Raw genomic sequence first — 16,920 nt, forward strand, 5'->3', positions numbered from 1 at the left:
AATTCAATTACATTTCTCCCAGTTTTGCTCTTTGTTCCCCCCCGTATATGCACACCCACAATGCTGCCATTCTTTTGCAATTTCACTCTTACACAACTAAGCTAACAGCACATACTCATTTTAAAGCCTTCTCTGTAACTCAAATCCAGTTCAGTTTTCTGTCATTTGACTGAGGAAAAAAAAAACCACAATACATTTTGCAACCTGATTACAAGAACAGACAAAAAAACTCAGTTTAGCCAAAATCCTTGTGAAATGTTTTTAATGTTGCAACAAAATGGGAAAAATGCATTTGAAGTAAACATCCCACATTAGCTAGAAAAGCAACCCACCTTGCCAGTGGTTTTGCAAAACGGCAGTATAGTTAAAAATATTTTCTTTTCCGTTTCCTGCAGTGTCTTTGATACATACACACAAAATTGCATGATGTTATTGTTCCATGCTGCACTGTACATTTATAGCTATTAAGTCCCTTACAATAGTTTTCTCCCCAGTGATCACAATCTTGAATTTGCCATAAGTATTTTGCATTTCCCACGTTCTCCAGTCCATATCCACAGGAAAAACAATTCTGGCATACTTTATTTTTTATTTAAATCCCTTAGTATTATTTCCTCTAACAAAATTTACTGGTGTGCTGTTTACACAGTTTAGATCAGTAATCAACAGGCTACAAAACAATGGACCAATAATAAATACCTCACCCCAGTGCCTTATCTAAAACTTTAACAGTATGTGGCACAACGGGCCACACCCCAACAGCTTTGAACCTAAATTTGTATGTGAGGTTTCAAAGTAAAGGTGGCTGTACACTGGATATTGTAAAATTCTTTCATCTTAATATGGTATGCTAGCTGAACAAGCTTTGCTAACAGTGATTGTCCTGTTTCAGCTGGGATAGAGTTAATTTTCTTCCTAGTTTTAGATTCTAAAACAGTTGTAGAATTTTCTAATTATTTCCTAGCCTGAGAAGTCTTATAACATAGTGAAAGATTCTCTTCTTTTGCACAGATAAAGCCACTGTTATCAGCCAGAACAGTGAAGATGACTTGCATTGGCAGTTAGACCCTCAAATCTGAACATGTCTGGCTACCCTCACTGGTGAGCCAAAGGAAAAGCAAGACTACGATTATGATTCTTTTTTCTAGATGAAATTTAAATTGACATCTGCCAAACCTACATACAAACCTAAAATTTAGCCCCAAGATAACATCTCTGCACCCTGTGTCAAATTAGAAGTTTTGGCTTCTGCACCTCTGGGTGAATGCTGTACTGGAGATCAAGTGGCAAAGCAGTCCTCTTTAGGTGTGGTATGCTCTCCACTTCGTAGGAGTTCTGGTTTTTCACTTTTAAAAAATCTCTCTGAACTAAAAAATGAGATTTTTTTTTTTTTTAGTGATGCTTTTATTTTGTTCTTGTGTTGTAGGGGCATAAATGATGAGGGAAGTACCATTAGGAGAGTTACACAAAAGTATTTGCTCTATTGAATTTACAGACACATTACTAAAATCAAGGAGGGAAGTCAGTCTCTTGCCTTTTACAAAGAATGCACAACTCATAAAAAAAACAGAGTATGACAGAACCAATTAATCATGGACTAGATTTAACACTAATGCAGAAGTAGTAAGGACCAGACAGGAATTTTCTCCAGTCTCAGAAATGATCACTGCTTTCCTGCAGTGTATGTATGTGTTTGAGCGTCTCTTTTTTTTAGTTCACGTAAATAATTTTCTTTAGTTCGGCTAAGCTTTTCAGATTTTTTTCTTCCTCCCACTTTAAGATGCACATTTACACTCTTTCTCTCCATTTAGCCTTCCATATCTTTATACTCTGAGAAGCAGCTACTACAAATACCCCCTCATTACATTAGCTGTTATCCTATCTTTGCAACCCTTCCCTGTGGGCCTTATCAAACTTGAGATGCAACCTTTTCAGTTTCGAGGTCAATGAACTATCTAAATCTCTTCCAGCTATCCACCACTCCTACAAAAATCCACAGAAGGGGAAAAAAGAGTGGATGTTTCTTCTGCCTCCCCTGTATTAAAAGTACTGAAAGCACTGAACAGCCGCTGTCAAACCTCTCCTTATACATGTTACCTTATAAAGTATGAGCAGCCCTTCCTTACAACTGTATGGAATACACATTCACAGTAAAAATAAAAATGTCATTGAACTGTCTGGACAGAAGGGGAAATTAAAAGAAAGAGGCAAGGATTTTGTCTCTTGTACGTATTACCCTGCAAATCCTCAAGGAGTACTTAACCAAAAGATTTACCCCCCCATTTCAGCCCCTTTTTTCTTCCCCCTAAAGATTAAGGGCCATGGAAAGAAGCCTTCAGAGCATGGTCCTTTAAATACCCTTGCGCCAGGGAGGGCCTGCACCTGGGCTTGGCTGTAAAGATGAAAAGAGTTCAGCAAGTCCCAGCTTTATTCCCCACGAGGTGGGTCTGAACAGCCATTAGCAGAGCAGGCCCCTCAAGTGTCTGAGGGAGAGAATAAACTCCGCTCAGTATTCATAAGCAGCCTTTCCCAAATAAAACCGCCAGCCCTGGCTCCGGTATCCTTACAACAGCTACAAGGATCAGGACAACGGTCTGGGCTGTTCATCACTGTGGCCCTCGCTTCAGCTCTCCTCTGAGACCCAATATTGCACTTTACATATTGGCACTTTTCCTTACCGTAATGAGAGCCCCTTTAATTGGTACTTAGATAATTGATGTGACCTGCCTACCAGGACTCCGAGTCCCACACCGTTCAACATAGTTTCAGCTGAAGTCTATCGGTCTGCGTGTGGAAAGTTTAGCCTATGTCTTCCTGCACGCACTGCTCGTCTTAATCACTCACCAGTTCAGCAAACCTAAAATCTCTACCAGGACTGCGAAGTGAAGGGAGTAATCTAAGCGTGGTACAGGGTAAGCCTCTCTTATCTATCCTAAGCATATCCTAAGTACTCCATCTGACATGTCAATTCAAGAAATGGATATTGCAGAAATTTTTTTCAGTTAAAAACACTGACAAATGTACTCAAATTGTGATACACTGCTTTGACTGTAAATGGTCAAATATTTCAGACAAAAGCAAATGCGAGTACCTCTGACAAGTCTCCATCTGAATATTAAATTTCAACCTAATAAATATATTCAGAGAAGTTTGAAAAACATTGAGATCCCACTGGCAGATAGGACTCTCACTGCAGCTGTAATATTTCATCAAGTGTTGGATGGTTTATGTCATTCGTGTGGAGAAAAGGAACATTTACTGTATCAGCAGATTCCTAAGTTTTCCAGCTCAGTTATTGACATGTGTAAAGGATATGATCATCAGCAAAAACAAAAAGTATACCAAAAAATTTGTGGGTCATCAATAATTGAGTTAAGCTGTGGTGGGGTTTTTTATTATTAATCTATTAACATGCTTTAAAGTTGGGGGTTTTATCCCCTAAGCAGAGACTGATTAAAAACACACCCCTAAAAAAAGAAAAAACAACAACAACCCCAATCTCTAAACCTAGCTGTAATTTCAGTTTTCACTACAGTGTGTTTATAAAAACACATCAGTTGAAGAGCAGCTGCTCTTTAACAAAGAGCATTTCATCTAGCTTTAGCTCTAGGATGCAAAAAACTATTCAAACATGCTTTGTAGGGCAACAGTATTGCAAAAAGCATTTGTAGATCAACGTTACAACAAAAAGCATTATGAAGGACCAAGGGCAAATTAAAGCTTTTAGATAGCCTTGACTTTCTTTGATACAATGGAACATATGAAAGTAGATCCGTGCTGGCTAAAGTGGATATGCATTTTTGTAGTAATGTTGTTTCCCTTGACAATTTCCTATTCCTTTTGAAGAATTCAGACAGGAGCTACTACAACCAGTGCACGATACGTTGTCTGTTTCAAACCTCCTTTTTTTCTTATAAAAGCTTGTATATTCTTACCAAAAACAGATAGACTAATCTGGCAAAACAACAATCTTTTTTTTTTTTTTTTTTTACTACAGTAAAATTTTTGTTGATACCTTCTCCATATATTAGTAATTTTCTAGGAAAAAGCTATGGTCTTTGTAAGAAAGTAGACTTCGCAAAATATTTTTAAAAGGAAAAATACATGTGTTGTTTGAATGATGTGTGAGTAACTTTAGACAAGCTTTAAAACAAATTCAATGCATTCAAAAATGCTATATAAATCAACATTCAGGATGAAGGGTCAACAGGGGTTAAACTGTCTGTCCTTCTTGACTACATTCATAAATGTCTTTTCTAGCTGTACTTATAGAAGCAACTGCAGCGTAACTTGGATATTAAAACCTCCAAGGAAACCAACAATAAAAGCTGCTAAGAATTTCACAAGGTTTTTTTTTCCTTAGGTGTTAATTAAATGATCATTTAACACTGAAATGTAAACACAACATTTTCATCTACTGACAGCACAGCCTATTATAAATCCAGGGTAATAAACGTCCTGGTGTTAATACTCTGAACCAAGTTCCCACAACACACTAAGATGCCTTGTCGTGTCTAAGGTTAAGCATCTAGACACAAAACAAAGATTGTGCCTACTCGACTTCCAGTTCAATTTTCCCATCGCCCAGTGACCTAGGTAACACTTTGAGCAATAAAGAATAAATTTAATTTCTCCAGCATTTTGTGAGGATTAGGAACAATTGTTGGCCTGCAATGACTTTTTATCCTTGGATTCTTTCTCTTCCAGAGCATTCCCCCAGTTCTAAAAGAAAATTCTGATGGTTTAAGACACAGAACAAACAGAACTTTAAATTAGGCTTTTTTCAATCAATTGGAACTGTTGGAGGGGAAGCAATCAACCTTTCTTTGGACTTTTCTCAGCTATTCAGTTACTTTAGGCTTTAATCTTCCACTCGCAGAAGAAACCTACCATCATAGGGACAAGCCTCTATACTTTCACATTTTCCCTTGGCCTGATTTATTCCTCTTTTCTGTTCTTTTTTTAATCAAGATGACATGGCTGCACTTAAATGTCCACTCTGTGCAAGGCAAGACTCACAGATGTCCTCTTTATAACATTTCACACCATGTTTCTGTACCACATAATAATGGCATTTCCTCCGACATGCCTTTTTACTTTTCATTGCTTCCTTCACCGAGATTCAGTTTCCTACTTAACTCCTGCCTGAAAGGTTTCCTATATCACAATTTACCAAAGCTTTCAAGGTTAACCCTCCAGGAACAACCCAGGGACTGATTCAGACTGGACATGAATATGGTTACAGGTGACCCAAACCCAGCTACTTTAATTTTCGTATTAAAAGGCAATTATCTTAGTTCTCTGCTTTTACCGCTACCATGTCAACAAAAATACGGAAGATCATTATTTATGCTTGGGGCCGAACAGGTCAAGATAACAAAGCCATAATAGCTAAAGTAGATCTCTTGATTATTCTGAATACCACCACATTATTTTAAAAGAGCTATGGCTTGAGTAATTATTAATATGATTCATGCTTTCACATTAGACATATTTAAATATCAACAGCTAATAGCACAGAAATTTTTGAATACCACAGATATTTATGTTCATCCAGAAGAATCACCTTAAGCCATATTTTTGTTTGCTTGGTGTTTAACATGATTTTCCAATTAAGGTTAAAAGAAACAATAAACAGTCTTGGAGTGTCTGTTCTAATGAAAAATCAATAGTTATAAGTATCCCTACAAGCATCTTTCGCTGAAATTAGTCAACAATATCACTTGGTAATGCAGATTACATAAAGATTTAGTAATCTGCACAGTAGCAGAATTAGCTTACAGCCCCAGAAGTCCATCCAATTTGCCATTTTACCCCATAGCAAAGGAAATATTGCTTGTAAAAAATACATGAAATTATGGTTTTATAATTAAAGAAATAAAGGCAAATTTAACTGCAATTTACAGACACCTCCTAATTATCTCAAAATTAAAAATAGAAACATCCATCTTGAGAGAGCCATTTCACAAGAAAAAAGTTTGCTTCCAATTTTAAAAATCCCATACTATTACTTCAAGTAACAACATTTAACCTGATTTCTGTATATTTGGTATACCATTTTTTTTCCTGCCCAGCATCATGGCAGGTACTCTGAAAATACAAAAGAAAGTGTAGCTCAGGAAAAACCTACAGATTAAAAAATTCTAAAAGAAAGGGCAGGAAGAGTAATTTAGTGAAGTTTGAAGTCCAATAATTGCATAGAGCGATAATACATTTTACTTTTTTTTCTGACTACATTTCAAAAGTTCATTCTGGTTTCAGCAACACTTCCACTCAGCTAAACCTAAGACTGAATGTTTGCTGTTGCTAGGATATAACTACTGCAAGTCGTACACCAAATGCATATATATAATTCTTGTTTCTGTGCTCAAAAAATAAATCACCTGATGAAGTGTACAAGTTTTCGCAGCACTTCCAAAACCTCTAAAAAGTCATCTTGCCATCTCTAGCCCTACATAAGTAGGGCTTATGTCTGAAGCAAAGCTACAGTGTTATTTGTTCTGCTCATTACGTTGTAAAGGATGATCTAGTCTCCAATTTTGAAACGTTATAGTAGAGAATAGAGAACTCAAGGTAGAAGCCAGTGATGGTAGGACAAGAGAAAAGATGCACATAGAAGCTAAGTTGCATAAAGTATTCAAGCTCCTAATTCACTTTTCTCCCTAGATTAAAAACGAGCAGGTGACAGAAGCAATAATCAGTCTTTACAATGTCTTACAAAAGTTTCTCTCTTAGATCCTCCATACCAGAAATGAATGCCAGAGAAGAGGTACTACAAACCTAGGACAGAGGCAACATGTTTTTAGTTACTTTAGTTTCTTCTTACAGGTGATGAACCTTAACAAGCATATTTTTAATACCTATTAATTCTACTATTTTTAGATAGTCCTGTCTATCTATGGATTGCAATTATAGCAAAGATAAGACTCTCAGAACTGTTACTGGCAGTAGACTTGCAGCATATGGGACCAAATTCACCCTGAAAACATTCTAGACTGGGGCAATAAGACCTGGTATTAGTAACAATGCACCAACATAGCAAAGCTATGATAATGGTGCTTCCACACTGCAAGAAAAAGTAGTAATTACTCATATATTAAATCAGAGATTTCTTTTTAATTACTGGCTTACAATACCACAAAGCCAAAACTGCATACTCATTTTATACGTACACTATATGCAGTATCGATATGTTCTTACCAACTTTACTGTTCATTAACCTAATAATTGTTTAGATAAAACAATTTAAACACTCTTGTATTTGAACTAAACCACTGTGGTAGAAAAAACACAAGAAGTTAAAACACTAGCAGGATGGACACAATGTATGGAAGACTCACTTGTTTCTATTTACCCCTAAAAGGATAAGATTCAAATCTATCATTAAAAAAAAACAAAACAAAACAAGTTACCTTGTACACAGGTTGCTAAAATGCCCCGTAATAAATCATAAAAACTGAAATAAATGACTAAAAAAAACTAAATGCACTTTCCTGGGAAGGATATAGCAACAAGGAGGCTTCATAATTCATGTTCCAATAAATCTTTAATTGCTGCATATCCAGCACCCTTCTGCAGTGAGGTGGAGCACACTTTAATGTTATTGCAGCCCATACAACAGTGGAAATCCACCCATTACGCTTATCCACCAGCAGTTCCTTTAACAATCTACTTGCAAAAGGAAAGAGATTCATCGATACTGCCTTTTGAAAAGGGGAAACTCATTCTTGCTCCTCATTGGATTTAACATCCAGAGCCACCCATCTGCAGTTGGAATAAGATTTCAGAGGCTTTGGGATAACAAGCATTTTTCTAATGAGTGATTTCTCTATCGAGTTGTTAAAACAGATTCAGACTGAAGATAAATATCTTCTCTATAAAATTATGACTATAGTCTCACTTGCCATGATTACTGTTAAAAGAGATATGACGAAACTATAAATTAAGCCGCAAATGCAGCCACCTTAACAATAAGGAGACCAGCACTTAAAAAAATATTTTAAAAGTTGCCGTTTTAGCATCTTACATACACCGTCCTTTTATCTTTTTTTTTTGTTCCTATCTGATGTTTTGGTTTGTTTGTTTGTTTTTTCCTCTTGGCACAGGTAAAAACAAAACAACGGTCAGCAAATTATGCAAATCACAGGTTCTCCCGCACCAGCTTGAAAACCAGACGCGATCGGAGAACTTCCCTCCGCTCTGCGCCAGCCGCCCGCAGCCTTCCTCCCCGCACCGGGAGCAGGCAGCAGCACTCAGGCTAGCGGGCTGGATGAGTAATGATGTCGGTCCGACCGGACAACGGTAACCCTGGCAACTGTAACCTGCAATTCCTGCCTAACCATTGTGGGATTTATTGTGGCAGGGGCCAAAGAGGCCAAGAGTAAAATGAAGCAGAGAACTATGGTGTCTGACACATCTAGTACCACACACTTTAATCATAGCTGGCAGAAATTAATTCAGGAGGAATTTTTGCAAGGGCCCCCCATGCAGCATGTTTTCTTGTTGTTGCTGCTGCTGTTGTTCTGCCCTAAGATTTTTTTTTTTTAAAAGGTTTTCTTGATGTTTAGTATGTTTTTCCTTTAATTAGCAGCTGTTAGGAATTTTTTTAAAGTGACTAACAGACATCTCAAAACAGTGTTTATTAATCAGACTATATTAAGATTTTTTTTCTTTCCTCTAGAGAAACATCTTATTCACAGTATGTATCTTCTCAAGTAGGTATTAGAAGGAAAACATATCTAGTATCGGAGCACATCCACTAGAAAGATTGTTTTTTCAAAGCCAGTACTGCTTAACTTTTACAGCAAATATTGGTCAGTAAGGAAACCTAACCTCATTCCAAGCACAAGAAATGTAAATCAAAAGGGACAAGCTTTGTACATGGAATTCAATAACCTTTACATGCTCCTGATTAATAAAGGTATCTTTTAAAACTGAATTTTCAAACAGCTTTGGGTCCAGCACTTGGTATCCTGCAGCAAACGGCAATCAATGAACTGTGATCTAACCAGCCAAAGTAAGCAGTCAAAATCTATTTGTCTCAGATAAGCACTCACTAGGCTGTAGGAGCGCTCTGTACTAACGTACCATCGCCGATGCTAGACAAGTTAGTGTGAGTGGGCATACGGGTCACTGAAAACAATGCATCCCCTTCTTGCACGAAAAGTACTTGTTGAACATGGACTAATATTACCTCAGGGGATTTACAACAGCACCTTTACTGGATCAAAACAGAAGTTCATGTACATTGTGCTTTGAGAGATACCTTGCAAGGTAAGATTAATATACCCTACAGCATTATTCATCCCATTTTTAGCATTAACTACTTCCTACTGAAATATTTTTGTCAAAACACCTTTGCAGATAACTAGTAATGGGAAAATCAGTTTCTGCTTTGACTAAAATTATCCTTTTTAACTAGTTCCAGGAGATTTCTTGGAAGGGTGCTAAATGTGGAAGAAAGTAACCTGAAAAAATAATTCGTTTGATTACCTTTGAAAATCAACTGTCTTTAGACACAGAAAATAATGCACTGTCTCTTTTAAACTCTCAACCTATCGCTTTCCTTTACTTACACTTCCCATCTGTCAACAAGTGCTTGTAATTTTATTACACTGTCCTGTAGTTTATGCAGAGTTGGTATTATTTTACAGAGTTCTGTTAATGGACTGGATAAATGGTAATGCTATTTAAACTAGTCTCCTGCTCCAGCAAACACAGCTGCAACTGTACTACTATTTCTAGGCAAACATCTTGACCTGAACACGCAGTGCTCTCTCAACCCGTCCAAAGAGAAATTGGAGCAGACAGCAAAGGGAAAGCATAGCCGGCCGCTGGCGGCAACCAACTGTGTCTAATCATAATTCATATACAGTGTACCCTCTTTCTTTTATATTGCATTTAGGCTACACAACAAGCATATGTGCTTCTTCACCTGGCATCTCATTTACAGCCAAGGGTCAAATGGTAATTATTATTCACAGAAGCTCAATAGTATGTTGAAAACTCACAGTACACACACTGTTTGATTAGCTGTTAAATGCCAAAAATAAATACTAAAACCAAAGCATATTATACATTTTATTGATCATGTTTAGAGAACTTTAATTCTCCTTAGAAATATATTTATTTGGATGTCAATACATGTAAGCATATACAGTGATACATGTAAAAAACCAAATCATTTTATACTCTTCATAGTGATCAAGCTACATATAATCTGAAAACTGATGAACAACATTTAACCAGCATCAATCCCTTCATTGGCCTGACATTTTTTTAATTACAAATTTAGTGTTAAGCGACTGTAGATTTTCAGTATCGCTCATATTTGCTTTTAAACATGAATGCATTACAACCAGACATTCACTTTCATGGTCTGATCAACAATAACCCTTAGGCAGAGGAAATTTAATACTGTGAAGCCAGTGATCTCTTACTTTCCACCATATACGCTATGAGCAGTTGTGTGTTTTATGTCAAAGGACATTATAGATTTAAGACTAGCATCTATCAGATACACAATTCTGAATTAAATATATTCAAGTATGATTTTGCCTGAAGTGTGCATCCATTTTTTGCCTGCAAATTACGGCTCATTTCTATTTTATATGAATTTAGATAACAACCATTGCACTATAGGTGGAATAATAAAATTATCATAAATCCCTTTCATTTTCCTTCCTTATGGAGGTAATATCTTTATCATGGCTGATGGAAATTATAAAAGACTCGATTGTTAATATATAAAACCACATATGAATATATTATCATATTATAGCAGAGTAAAATACTTTTGTTTGTCAGAACAAAAGCCTTCAGGAGCCTTCTGGCCTAGTAATTTAACAACTCATTGCATCTACAGGGAAGTTCTAGAAACAAAGCATACATCCAAAGCAAAGGAAAGAAACAAAAATACACAGAACTAAATGTTTACACTAATAATAGAGACATTTTCAGTTTACCATTTCATATTACTATAAGAAGGGAAAAAAGAACTATTATTTCACAACATTAAAACAGAAATCAACTCCTAAAAAAAAAAAAGCTTCATTATACCACTTGTTCTCAAGAATATTTCTATATACTAAAGTGGAAACAAATCAGAGGAACCCCACCTTCCTCTACCTTCAGTCTTTTTTTTCCAAGCACACAAGGGGTGAAGCTCTGTAAAATCAGCAATTTCAACAGCAGAAATCTCACCTGAAGTCTAAGGAAATGTGTCAGATACATATCTAATTAAAACAGGGCTGAATTTGTACAACCTTTTCAAAGCCTACTTAAGCATGTCATGTTGTATCCCTTCCATATCACATACTATAACTGAAAGGTACCTTAAAATTTATTTTTTACAATAACTGATCATGTAGATAAATACAGAAATCAGTATCTGAGCTTCATTCCACGTTTTTACTGCAACAGAAGTAAATGGATTCTTAGAAGGGCCAATGGTTCAAAACATTAATTTAAAAATATTGCCAAGAGTAAAACATTATCAAACCAAAGAATACAATCAAAACAAAAACTCATTACCCAATTTGATAGTTTTTATTTAAGGTAAAACATTTCATAGTTTCTTATTCCCAGAGCTTAAGCTACTACCTTTGTTTTCTTTGTGAGGGGACACAGGAGAGACTTCTCCACAGACCTACTATTTGCCAATGCTGTGATTTTTCTGGTCAAGCGTGCACAGCCACAAAAACAGAACATCACAAACCGCAGTACTTATACAGTGCTATATCTCGGGGTCAGAATCTCCACAGGCATTTTTTATTTCTTTTAACACAGAAACCAAAAAACAAACAGGAGAAAAGGAAGGCCAAAGTATTCTTTCAGCAAAACTTCATTGCCAAAGTGGGAATGGATGAAACAATATTTTGTCTCGTACAACTATCAGTAAATAACCTAGATTGAAAAAAAAAAATTTTGCAAAGCAGTCAAAGAAAGTACTCAGCTTAAACAAAACATCAATGTTCCTAGATGCATTTTAGCCCTGTTTGAGGCAAAAGACAAAAAACCTAATGCAAGAGAGAATAACAGACCAATTCCAAATTTTCCAGAATAAGTTATTGGGTCGTGCCTACTTACAGCCTGTATAACTTCGGCGTCCCCAGAAAGAGCAGTTCAGAAAGCAACTGGAGGTTATTTCTGTTTAGGCGCCTTTAGAAAGAAAAAGAAAAAGTTGTGTTAAATTACAAGTGCTACAGCAATGCAATGCAACCACTTTGAGCAGGCATCTCAGTGCTGTAACAAGCTGATTTTAAAGACCAGAAAGGCTATGCAATGCTGGTCCATTAGCGGAGACATGGTCCAGCAGTAAATTTACCATGGACTAATTACATTTTCTGGTTTCCCCAACCGACCATATTACCTATTTTACGAAAGATTTTGAAGCTCTGTAGTGTGAATCAATCACTAAGTCAGGACTCTGTCCTGCATAAACAACCAGAAAACTAAAAATACAAAATCAGCAGCGTAACTTCCAATTCCCCACCAACTCTGTGTTCCTCTTAGTATAATGAAGCAGATAGACATTTTGTGACCATGGAAAGATTCAAGGGAACATGTATCAAATGCATACACTTAGTTATGTAATCAGACAATGTATCTAAAGATCCATATAACCAATTTAAATAAAAAAAGCAAAGGAAGCTGTTACAGAAACCCTGATCAAGCAAAAGTCAGAAAAAAATCAGAAAGTCCCAGCTTGTATTTGGCATTACAGGGGGTTTTTTGCATACAGGGTTTTTTTTCCTCCAGCTGTAAAGATACACCAAAGAAAGTTAAATCAAAAAAACCCCACCATAATCAGTTGTACATAAGACAGTACAAAAGAAAAACTACAACTGGACTTTGGAAGATACCCATTTGTCTATGAAGTTTCTCAATGAACATGCTGACCAGGGTCAAAACTACTTAGTTTGAAGTGACAAGTTCAAAACCCACTGTATTATAGCCACAGGCAACAGAACAACCACTAGCCAAGACAAATATATTCCATCTTCATCATCTTTTTTTAAACATACAATGCAGATTATTCTTTCTAATGTGTTTAAGTGACAGCCCTGAAGCATACACTCATACCAGCCAAGAATTCAAGCTCAGAACAGGTTTTTGGTTGTTTTTAAGCAATGCACCACACACGTCACCTGCTATTCAAGCAAAGCAACATACTGAAAAAACTGTTTTGTCCCATCAACCTCATCACAAGGCTCAGTTTGCAATGCACAGTGCTTCTCAATACAATAATTCAAGGCATTCCTGGACACCACACTGCATGGTAGTATCTGATATTTATTTTATCCTTACAGTGGTTACATTACATATGTAAACATACTGCTACCAAGACATTCCACAAGGTAAATAAAGATATTGGACAGCAGTTTTGCAAAATTAAGTTTTAGAATTTCATAAAGCTTCAGAATTTCTTGTTTGTTAGTCCTGAGGCTGAATTCAAACAGTTAAGCCTGTTTAGCCTCTAAGGGCTTATTTTTCATAAACATTGTTCCATCTAAAGGTCTTTCCAATTTAAAGGTTTTTCTATAAATTCCCATATAGATACACATACACACTCAATATCCAGTTTTACACAGCTCCATGGTTTAGTTCACTTAGTTATTGCTCCCTTAAAGTTCAATGTGGCTACTGATGAGAGCAAAATAATCTGAAAAATATTCTTACGTACCCACAGGTTCACTCCCACATTTCAAACCATAAGCAAGCAGTGAGCTTTTTGAGATCTAGATATCCATAGTTCTCCAGTTTTAATGTCAGGTTCCTTTTTGTTAGTCAAGCACCAGAAATCCTAATTTCTTTAAGCAGAAGAAATTTAAATCACACATTTAGAAGATTAAAAGATAATTTAGAGTGAATGAAAGAGATCCTGAAAAGGAAGGACTACAGTAGCAGGATAAGTGAAATGAGTGAAGATGCAGTTTAGTAAGAAATAGGAAAAAATGCTTAATCCAGCAGCAGCAAAAAAACCTGAATTGTGATCTTGCAAGTTATATTTCCAAATCAGTAGAAGGAAAGTTCTCAATATAAAGGAAAGATAAAGCTATAAAGAAGTTTATGACTAGTGGAAGACTTCTGGTTTGAACACTGCTTAAAAAGAAAGCCTTACCTACATAAAAAAAAGAAAGTGATGTATTTTAGTGTTTGTGGATCTACTGCATTTTCAAAATAAGGTCGTTTAAAAATATTTTCCTACCTTTAGTAAATTTATTTATAAAAGTATATACTAAGACCACAAAACTGAAGTAGTAGAAGGAAAACTGTTTCAAAGTAACAGTTACATTTGTGATCAAAAAAGAATAATGTGAAAATGGAATTCTTCGATACTGAACCTAAACAAATGGTTAAATAGAGAAATAAAATTCATTCATCCCTTCTCATTGCTAAATAGATAGTTCAGACTTAAACCTCTAAGTCCATGATTACAGATCAAGAAGTACATGGGAAAACATGCAGGGTAAAGACTTTGGGAAGTTAGTCTCTAATCAGAAGCTATTCAGGACAAAAATTTCTGTTGATATTTTTTAAGGACTCTATTAGGTTCAGATGGTAGACAATAATGGCAAGCTGTAACTGAAGAGGCAATGAAATCATTTAGTATCTGTGTTTTTGTAGAAGTGCCATATAAAACAAAAGGAGGCACTACAGTACAATGATGTAACATTAACTGATGATGAAGTTCTTCAGGCAGGCTGCCTTTCACTAAATGCAACAACAGTCTTACAAGGACACACTTAGCATTGCTTTAGAAGGACACTTCACAGGTGAAATACTTGTACTAGTACATAACTTTCTACACAAGCAGTTAATACCTTAGATCAGTAGCTTCTGTTATTACATTTAGTTCACACAGCCCACACAACTGACTATACTGTTAACATACTGATGCATGTGCTGCTGTACAGGCTTTTAAATCTAAGTTACAGACAATAAATCTAGTTCATGAATGAACCTAACAATAAATAGCACTACCCTCACAACTCAACAGTTTCTACCAAGTGAGCTTGGCACTTAGTGTTTCAACCTACATTTTTGCTTTGCCTTTCACAAAATTAAAATGTTTGTTCTTTGAGCACTGAGTTGAGGGAATACACAAGTTAAATAAACTTCTGATCTTTAAGGAATCCTGTATTTTGTAGCTTCTACTTCAAATAATTTCAACCCACTCACTGGAGTTTCTTTCAGAACTAAGCTGTCTCTACCAAAAATCTGACCATTCCTTATTGCCTGTGCCTAAGAATATCAAACGTTACTAATTTTCATGAAGGCAACATTGGGAAATATGTCCTTTACCATACTTCCGAAAGAGGCTTTAGCTATTCTTTACCTCTAACAAATTACAACACATGCTTTCAAAGGGGTCAATTTGCTGTTCTTAAGTTTCCTACAAGGAGATCTTCTGAACTGGACTTCACTGAAATGAATTCTTCAAAACTATAATAGATAGTTCTGTTTGAAAAAATGCTACAAATTTACATGTAAGTGAATGTGAAGAAGGATGCAGACCAAATCTGGAATACACAGACTAGTATCACAGTACACAACAGCTTCCAGTTCAACAGTCACTATGAAGAGTTTTCACTCTATGAGACAGAGCCACACGAGGAGTCCAGAAAACTGATTCCTATTTTAAAATGGTTCACTAATATACATGGTTCTCCAATATTTCTACTTTTTCAGGTGACCTCATGCTTAATTTTGTCTGAAAAGCAACACGTATCCAGAAAACACAGACATAATGGAACAAGAGTTAGACAGGCATGATCTGCTTTCTCCCTGGAGCTGAAACCTGAGGTAAGCACAGATGGATCACAGAATCCATGACTATAGATTGCAAAGAACTACAGCTACTGCAGAGTAAAAACCACCAGAAAAAACTCCACCACCTTTTCTTTCAATGTGTGTTGGCAGAAACCTCACCACAGCTAGCTAGCAGGCAGCATTTCCCCTGGGACAACGTGAGAAGAGGAATTTCAGTTGCATCAGCTGAACTGCTCTCCCAGAACTGGCATGAAGTTCAACGTGAAGCACTGAAGAAACAGTGATGAGATATTCCATACTGCTACCATTCAGTTTCCCAACTGAGCTAGAAAAAGTGGCATTTCTTAAGCAAAGGCAGAGAGCTCAGAAGAGATGAAGTGTTAGTGGTGTAAGCAACAGAAAATGTCCTGGAGAATCTCTTCTAACGTTGGACTGTAAACTCCCTTTGTAGTGGCAAGAAATAAACAGATGAGGGTCCAACATCACACAATTCTTTCAACTTAACAAAACAGAGGCACAGTTGCAATTAAAATATATAGAACTTCTTTTTCTTCTGTTACTGAATGCATCTTTAGGAAGAGATTAGGCAAACTGACAGACTGGCACAGGTAGATTTTTGAGCTCTTCATGATGAATTCAAGCAAAGTCCACATACTACCTGAAGTACGCAAAGTATTTTAAATACTTCAGTTTAAAGCTCCCAGAGATCAGTCTTTTTTAAACACAGTAAAGACTAGAAAAGCATCTTCAAAGCAAACTGATGGAAGAAGTATACAGAAGGATCAATTTAAGGACAAAGAAAGAAAATCTTTGACAAATGGGCAGGTGAAAATACTCTTTGAGGGAAGCTCAATACCAATAGGCAGATAAAAAGTAGGTACAGACAAGCAATAGGTTACACTGTGAAACAGACAACAGTAAGGTAAGCAAAAAAATTAGTTTGATTTGAGTTACTGGTTCTAGAGAACAGGCTAGCTTTGCAGAAATGGATGCGTATCTGGGTTTTACTTGTCTTCTGCATGCAGCCAGAGGATTATGCAAAGGATGACAGAGTTAAAGGTAAACTGCAGGGAGAGCACATTACACTCCCCGTGACACGTATCCCAACCCACTGAAGTCTGGCCATGCCACCAATCCATTCTGATG

The 16,920-nt window shown here is 36.4% G+C and overlaps 1 protein-coding gene across 15 annotated transcripts in view; it reads right to left on the bottom strand.

Annotated features, from left to right (window-relative positions):
- The window catches only part of SLIT2 (slit guidance ligand 2), a 274,697-nt gene that overhangs the window by 239,994 nt on the left and 17,783 nt on the right, over nucleotides 1-16,920 (bottom strand). For all 15 annotated transcript variants that reach the window (XM_052780382.1, XM_052780381.1, XM_052780383.1 and 12 more), the window contains exon 4: nucleotides 12,088-12,159. In XM_052780382.1, coding sequence (XP_052636342.1) covers nucleotides 12,088-12,159 — 72 coding nt within the window. The remainder of the gene's footprint in view (nucleotides 1-12,087; nucleotides 12,160-16,920) is intronic.

Source organism: Harpia harpyja, chromosome 2 (assembly GCF_026419915.1).
Source record: "Harpia harpyja isolate bHarHar1 chromosome 2, bHarHar1 primary haplotype, whole genome shotgun sequence".
NCBI classification, from domain to species: Eukaryota; Metazoa; Chordata; class Aves; order Accipitriformes; family Accipitridae; genus Harpia; species Harpia harpyja.